Raw genomic sequence first — 8367 nt, 5'->3', positions numbered from 1 at the left:
TCCGGCCTATCCCATGAGCATTTTTCGCATTCCTAACTCCCTGTTTAATGAGTTTAATCCCATTATGGCCAAATTTTGGTAGGGTCAAAAGGAGCAGGAGAAGAAAATCCATTGGGTTAGTTGGGAAAAGCTGAGTTTAGTGAAGCAGAACGGGGGAATTGGCTTCAGGAACTTTCAAGAGTTCAACCTTACCCTTCTAGCCAAGTAGTGTTGGTGTCTCCTCATCGAACCGGATGTGTGATGGTCAAAAATTCTTAAGAGCAGATATTTTTCCCATTCCACCTTCATGGAGGCTCGAAAGGGCAGCTGAGCTTCTTGGGCTTGGTCAAGTTTGCTTGATGCCCGTGACCTTGTTCTTAATGGTGCTCAGTGGTAGATTGCGAATGGGTCGAAAACTAGGTTGTGGATTGATCGTTGGGTCCCGTCTCTTCCAAATTTGCATCCCCATTGTACATCCCCTTCTAATTTTGATCCAAATTTAAAGGTTGCTTCTGTAATGGACATATCTACTGGCACTTGAAATTTGGATTTATTAGGAGGTTGATAAGTGAAGAGGAAGTTGCGGCTATTATGAGGGTCTTGATTAGGTCTGCGGCGGCTAGTGACAGATTGATTTGGCCGTGGGAGAAATCAAGGAAGTACATAGTAAAGTTAGGTTATCATTGGCTGCATGGGGGCTCCACTAGAGGGGGTCGTGCTAGTGCCTCTTCTTCCTCTTTCATTGATCTTGGGATGTGGAAACTCATTTGGAAATTTGATTGTCCTCCTAATATTCGGAATTTCTTCTTGCATGCTTTGAGGAATAGTCTGGCAGCAAATGAGAGCCTTTTAAAAAAAAAAATCCATTAATTTACCTACTTGTAGCCTCTGCAGCTCTAGAGTGGAATCTGTGGAACATGTCTTGCTTCTTTGTCCATGGGTTACTCCAATTTGATTTGGTATTAGCCTAAACATTCGAATCTGCAAAAATGGAATCACAACTTTGAATGGATGGTTTCATGACATTCTCTTTCATGTTGGGTTGGGCAAGGTGGATAGAGCCCAAATAGCATCATCTTTGGCCTTCACTTGCTGGACTATATGGAAGTCGCGATGTAAGGCGGTCATGGAAGGCTATAGTCCATCCTCGATGGCAACTGTGATTGCATCCTCTTCTGCTATCTCTGATTTTTCGAGAGGAAAAGCTCACATAGTGGCAACTAGAGGGCATTCCGCTCCTCCAGAGTAGAGAATTCGTACTTGGTGCCCCCATTCTGCCCGAAAATTAAAATAAACATTGATGCAGCCTGGTATGCAGATTCTTAACGAGGTGGCATTAGTTTAATTGCTAGAAATCATCTGGGATCTTTTATTGCAGCCAAGGCATGTCCCTATTCGGCAAATTCGACATTGGAAGTGGAAGCGTTAGCTGCTGTAGAAGTGTGTTTCTTTGCTGTTGAGCATCAATTTCGTCAGGTTCAGTTTGAGATGGATTGTAGAGAAATGGTGGAGTGCAAGGAAACATTTCGAGAGAACTGTAGGAGCTATATCCTTTCCTCTGTAAGATAAAGGAGCAACTTGGCCATCCGAATTTTGTTGATACTAGCTGGGCTTGGTGTCCAAGAACAGCTAATGTGGTAGCATATCACACTACGTCTCTGGCAAGTGCAAGGATGAACCCTGTGACCTGGGTCAACAGACCACCATCTTCGCTGGTGCATGTTCTCAACAATGATGGTCTCCCTTGCCCCCATTCTTAGTTGCTTGCTTGCAGTCTGCAAGATTGGACGTTGTAGCTTTAGTGTGGGTGGCGTCTTTGTTTATTTGCTTCTTTGCAACTTGCCTTGTTTATGTAGTTGGTTGTTTATGTTTATCCTGCCTACTGGCTAGGACTTTCTCTATGCTTTGTTCTTGTTTTCAGGGGTTTATCCTCTGTTAATGAAGTATCATTTTCGACCAAAAAAAAAAACAAAAGAATGGGAAAGACAAATTCGGGAAGGTAAATGGGAAAGAAAGATAACATTCCTCATAATAAAAGTATGAGAAATAGTTACTTTTAGTCTCTATAGTTTGCCGATTTTTCCACTTTTGTCTATCTAGTTTTATTTTTGTCAATTTAACTTATGTAGTTTGATTCTATCACACACATCCAAATTCTCATCCAATTCCTTCCTAAATACCCCTCCACGTAACATAAGGGACATGTTTTTATTTCATCAAGAAATTAGACGGAAATTTGGACGTGTTTTTAAATTGCAATAAAATCAAACTACGAAGATCAAATTGTCACAATTAAAACCATATGGACGAAAGTGAAAATTTTATCAAACTACAAGGATTAAATCCCACCCAATAGGCCCCTCACCCCCTCCCTCCCCTGTTCACCGCTAGCCCTCTTCTTTGTTTCGCTCCCTCTCTTGCTGTCTTTCTCTCTTTCTTCTATATCTCTCTCTCCCCCTCCCTTGAAGTTGGTAATTGTTGTTGATGTTGATTTGATCCAACCCCGTTAGAATTCAGTGGCAATTCAAACACTATTCCCTCATTGCCATACCTGGTGGCTCGAATTAAAGATACCATAACCACATTTTCATCAGCCAATTCTTCTTGGCCACTTGGTTACAGTTGGTCCATTTTTTTTAATTTTATTTTTCTTTAACTTGTTGGTAGTTCACGTTAGTGTCTAATTCCAATGGAAGCCCCAAAGCCGCCCTCCCTTGCCACTTCTTCGGATTCCTACGCATTTCACCTACAAGCATGCGTCAGAAAGAGAGACTTATTTTCCGGGAAATCAATCCATGCCCAAATCATCAAATCCGGGCTTCACTTCGGAGTGTTCTTAATGAATAACCTTATGAACATGTACGTGAAAACTGGGTATTCTTTGGATGCTCACCGTGTGTTTGAGGAAATGCCTGTGAGGAATACACTTTCCTGGAATGCGATTCTCTCTGCTTATGCAAAGCAGGGAAAATTTGATGCAGCACTTAGAGTTTTCAATGAAATGCCTGAACGCGACTCTGTTTCATGGACTTCCATGATCGTGGGTTACAATCAGATGGGTCGTTTTGGTAATGCTATTCAGATGTTTGTAGATATGATTTCAGATGGAGTTACGGTGACCCAGTTCACGATTACTAATATTCTTTCCGCATGTGCTGCTGTTAAAGCTTTGGATGTTGGTAGGAAGGTTCATTCGTTTGTTGTTAAACTTGCAGTTGGTAGTTATGTTTCTGTTGCAAACTGTCTTCTAAACATGTATGCAAAATCTGGTGATCCAAGGACAGCAAAGATTGTTTTTGATAGGATAAGATTGACAAACACATCGAGCTGGAATGCTATGATTTCTTTGCATATGCAATGTGGTCGTGCTGACCTTGCTATTGTTCAGTTTAAGCAAATGACAGAACGCGACGTCGTTTCTTGGAATTCAATGATTGCAGGATACAATCAGCATGGGCTTGATATGGAGGCACTGACTATCTTCTCAAGTATGCTCAAGGATTCTTTTCTAAAGCCCGACAAGTTCACTTTGTCAAGTGTTTTGTCAGCTTGTGCTAACCTTGAGAAGTTGGAAATCGGGAGACAAATCCATGCTCTTATTATAACAGCTGAGCTTGACACATCCCAAGCAGTGAAAAATGCTTTGATCTCAATGTATGCTAAGTCTGGTGGGTTGGAAATTGCTCAAAAGGTTTTAGAGCAATGTGTGACTTCAGACCTCAATGTTATAGCTTTTACTGCCCTATTGGATGGATACATAAAGCTTGGGGATATAAACCCAGCCAGACAGATATTTGATTCATTGAGAGACCGTGACGTGGTTGCATGGACAGCAATGATTGTTGGTTATGTGCAAAATGGGTTGAATGATGATGCTTTGGAGCTCTTCAGGGAGATGATAAATGAAGGCCCCAGACCAAACAGCTACACGTTAGCAGCTATGTTAAGTGTCAGTTCAAGCATGGCTTCTTTAGACTATGGTAAACAAATTCATGCAAGTGCCATGAGGTTAGGGGAAGTGTCCTCAGTTTCTGTGAGTAATGCTCTAATTTCAATGTATTCCAAAGCTGGAAGCATCAGTGGTGCAAAGCAAATATTCAATCTGGTTCACCGGAACAGAGATACTGTTTCTTGGACTTCCATGATTATAGCCCTGGCCCAACATGGTCTCGGGGAAGAAGCCATTGAACTTTTTGAGAAGATGCTGTCACTTGGTATTAAGCCTGACCATATAACATATGTTGGCGTGCTTTCTGCCTGTATACATGTGGGACTGGTGGAACAGGGCAGGAGCTACTATAATTTGATGAGGAACGTACACAAAATTGAACCCACCCATAGCCATTATGCATGCATGATTGATCTGCTTGGGCGTGCTGGATTGCTTCAAGAAGCGTTCAATTTTACACAAAGTATGCCAATTGAGCCAGATGTTATAGCTTGGGGTTCACTTTTATCTTCTTGTAAGGTTCATAAAAATGTTGATCTGGCAGAGGTTGCAGCAGAAAGATTGCTGCTTATAGATCCAGACAACAGTGGGGCCTACTCATCCCTTGCTAATTTGTATTCAGCTTGTGGAAGATGGGCAGATGCTGCACAAGTTAGAAAGTCAATGAAGGATAGGAGAGTGAAGAAAGAACAAGGATTTAGTTGGATTCAGATTCAAAACAAAGTCCATGTGTTTGGGGTTGAAGATGGAGGTCATGCACAGAGAGATGCAATCTACAAGATGATGGAAAAGATATGGAAAGAGATCAAAAATATTGGCTTTATTCCTGACACTGAATCAGTATTGCATGACGTTAGCGAAGAAGCAAAGGAGAAGATGCTTAAATATCACAGTGAGAAACTTGCCATTGCTTTTGGGCTAATAAATACTCCAGAGAACACTACACTGAGGATCATGAAGAACCTCAGAGTTTGTAATGACTGTCATTCTGCCATCAAATTTATATCCAAGCTCGTGGGCAGAGAAATCATTGTGAGAGATGCTACTCGTTTTCACCATTTTAAGAATGGGCGGTGTTCTTGTCGGGACTATTGGTAGGCATAAGAATGAGGATTTAAACATAGTTTGATGCTCAAGTGTACAGAAATTGATGTTTGTAGTATTTGCTATCAGGAAGATGGTTGATAATTGGAAAAGAGAGCAGGTGACATGTAGCCTAACTTGTTGGTTCCATACTGCTTGCTATTAGAAGCCTCTTAGATTGAGTTTCACTTTTGAAACTCTTTTTTCGGAAATCATGTTAGCATGTTGGGAGACATTACAATATGGCAATTGGTAGTGCTGCTATACCTTGGAGGTGCATTGTCTTTAAAAGAATTATTTGCCACGGATTCTAACATGGTTACAGTGTTGACAGCCAGAAGTGAAAACAAGGATTTTTGTTATTTTAATGTACATTATCGAGTCATTCTCTAACAGCTTAAACTTTTGGGGTCAAGTGGTAGTCTAATATGGTATCAGTGGTTGTAGGAGGTCCTCCTGGTTTAAACCTCCCATTCCTATTCCGTACTTTTAAGGTTTTTTTGCTGGATTGAAGAGGTAAATTATGTCCCTAATTGTTTGGTTTTCTGTGGGGATTTCGTTTCATCAATGAGTTAAACCCTAGTTCCCAATCAAGACATGCTTCATTGGGAATTAGGGTTGTTTTTAATCTGAAACCCAATCAAGAATCAGGGTTCTGTGATGAAGAACCCTAATTCCCAATTAAGACACAGAACTCGAATTCCCAATTAAGCGTTTCTTAATTAGGGTTCTGTTTATTTTCTTGATTGGCTGAGAACAGGGCCACAAAGATTGTATTTAGTGTGTGTTCTTCTGCATTTTATCTTTTCCAAGTTATTTTCTCTTTCTGTGATGTAATAAAAAATAAAAAATAAAAAATTTGGTGCTTTCTTGGTGGATATATACGCAGAATTACTCTGTGTGTTTGTGTGGCCAGAATGGATATGTATATTGCATTTCCTAAATGGAAATGTATATTACATATCATCCAATAAATCTGCTGTGGTATTGCCTTCCTAATACTGTCATATGTCTTTCAAATGCGTGCATATTCTATATCACCTACCTAGCTAATTATAAATGATATTTGCAGCCAATGGAAACTTATGTTTGGAAGAAAGCATTTGGGTAAGTTTCTAATTGAATGAGGAGATGTTAACTAATTAGTTAATTTTACAAGTTATTATATGTGTTATGATTTTCAAGGTTTCTGCTATTAAGGTTTACTTTCTCATTTTCAGGTCAGTTGATCACCAGTGGAATTTTGATTGTTTTGCTACGGGTGGAGTTGGAGTAGATATATGAAACCACAACAGGTCTTTTTCCTGCCCTGGTTATTCTTCTATTAAGTTAAAAAATTTAAATTTATAAATATAAAATATAAAAAAAAAAAAAAAAAAACTGTTTATCCCTCTTACCATGACAATGACTGTGTGATGCATAGGTCTGCACCAGAGCAGAGTTTTGAATGGGCAACATACATAGTTGTATCTGTTCGATTTAATACTGGACAGCCAGATATCTTGGCAACATCAGCAAGGTATGCATTGATGCTTGTAGATAAGATACTCATCTAGTTATAAAAACTAGTACATCAAGCACATTAGATACCATACCATGTGCTTGTTTATATTGGTTTTTGGTCCTGGATACATTGCTTTCTAATTTGAGCTTGCAGCTACATTTGTTTTGGTGTAATAAGGAATGGTACTGATAAAAGACTCAAGTATATAGCATCTTCAAAAACGTTTCTTTTAAAAGAAGGTTCAGCTGCAAAGGGCAGCTTGTGTGCTCGTCAGCGTCCATTTTTCTTATGGAAACATGTTCCTCTTCCCCCTTGTACTCTCTTCCTCTAATATGCCATGAATTTGAAAATTCCAATATTACCAAAAATCTGCATATCTTTCTGCTATGCTGTGAACATGTAGTAAAGTGCCAAACCGGCAATTAGTTCATCCATTTTGGGAAGTTGGTGGTTTCTTTTGTTACAACGACATAATTGGTTTCAATCCGTGCTTTCTGTAATGATTTTATTCCATCTTTCCTTGTTTGTAATGATATTTAGGAGAAAAATTATATATGATATCTTTTTTTTCTGGGTAGTGATTGCAGCATAGCACTATATGACTCGCGCATGGGGAAACCACGGCGAAGAAGTTTACATGAGGGTAGGTAATATTGATGCTAAATTATCGGTCTGATTTAGTCCCTTATTTTACTGTTGTTAATGTCAAGGTAAGATTCTTAGCAATATTTGTTGATTTCTCTTAAATTTTCGCATGTATTGGCCTTTCTGACTTGCATTCTTTTTGGACAGACAAAAAATGTAATCATCATCATGCAAATGGGAAATCAAAATATTCTCCTACATAGTCTCTGGAAATGGATCTGAAGATTATTTGGAGGGTCAAGGGTTCAGGATGATTGCCACTTTTGAATTCAATCTGACGCCCAATTTCGTAGTTTGATGTTGAAGCCCAATGCAAAGAAAATTTGGGCTTCATATTTAACGTTCAAAAGTTGAAAAATTATATTTCAACCAATTACTTTTGTGTACGTTAGGCTAGTTGACAAAGGCATTGTGCATGTCCCCTTGCACCTGTATTCGATTCCAATCGCATACATTACAATAATTAAAAATATTAAATTGTAAAAAACAAAAACCTTGGAGTTATATTACAACATTTTGAGTTTTTAACCTTATAAGATTTTTCAGACCAAAAAAAACCTTATAAGATTTTTGCATGCCATTTAAAGCCCTATGTCACTTTGTGAAACAGTATTTATACAAAATTCTTTATATGAAAACCATTGGTTCCTAAAAGCCCTTGGGCCAAAAATCAACTCTTCAAATATTGTTTTACATCATTTCTGCACACAAAACTTAATTCACATGAGTAGTGGGCATTATCGCAAATATGGAAAATTGGATATCCATAAAATGATGAAAATAGTTCGATTGAGCCGGGACTTCACCATATGCTTTCCAACTAACTCCAATATTACACGGCATTATGGGACTGAAAAAAGAAATGTCCAGTACACTTTAATAATCGCATCCAGTGATCTCATGCAGGGATGGTTAAAGAACCCTATATCTTTTTAAGTTTATCATATCTATACTATTATTATTTTTTGTGAGTAAAAGCAATAATAGGTAGTACAATCAAAGCTTAAACTAAGATCAAAAGGATTGGCGAGCATCTCAACATATAAGAGCGAGCATTGATAGCCGAGTAGTAGCTACGCTCTTCTCTCACATAGCAATCAGAAAGACCCCCACCACTGATACAGCACTCATTTTCCTCTATATTCCTCAATTTGGAAAATACATTAAGAATTACAGTTATCAAAAAGTGCATCATAAATAAAATTTG

General features: G+C 38.7%; 1 protein-coding gene across 3 annotated transcripts; it reads left to right on the top strand.

The window, feature by feature from the left end:
• LOC109947901 (pentatricopeptide repeat-containing protein At2g22070) lies at positions 2355-7664 on the top strand. 3 transcript variants are annotated; one of them, XM_020559343.1, is made up of 6 exons: positions 2355-5527; positions 6084-6118; positions 6232-6306; positions 6435-6530; positions 7094-7158; positions 7308-7664. In XM_020559343.1, the coding sequence occupies exon 1, from the start codon at positions 2669-2671 to the stop codon at positions 5024-5026; it is 2358 nt and encodes a 785-aa protein (XP_020414932.1). In that variant the 5' UTR covers positions 2355-2668; the 3' UTR covers positions 5027-5527; positions 6084-6118; positions 6232-6306; positions 6435-6530; positions 7094-7158; positions 7308-7664. The 3 variants fall into 3 exon arrangements, with proteins under 3 accessions (XP_020414932.1, XP_020414931.1, XP_020414933.1); XM_020559342.1 differs by having other exon boundaries at positions 2355-6118; XM_020559344.1 differs by having other exon boundaries at positions 2355-6118; positions 7094-7162.

Source organism: Prunus persica, chromosome G3 (genome assembly GCF_000346465.2).
Source record: "Prunus persica cultivar Lovell chromosome G3, Prunus_persica_NCBIv2, whole genome shotgun sequence".
In the NCBI taxonomy this organism is placed as follows: domain Eukaryota; kingdom Viridiplantae; phylum Streptophyta; class Magnoliopsida; order Rosales; family Rosaceae; genus Prunus; species Prunus persica.
The sequence above is the reverse complement of the archived record's forward strand: the minus strand, read 5'-3'. Positions and strand labels throughout refer to the sequence as shown.

What these genes read in the sequence shown, in the direction of transcription:
- LOC109947901 (XM_020559343.1), top strand. Translation starts at nt 2,669, where the DNA reads ATGGAAGCCCCAAAGCCGCCCTCCCTTGCCACTTCTTCGGATTCCTAC.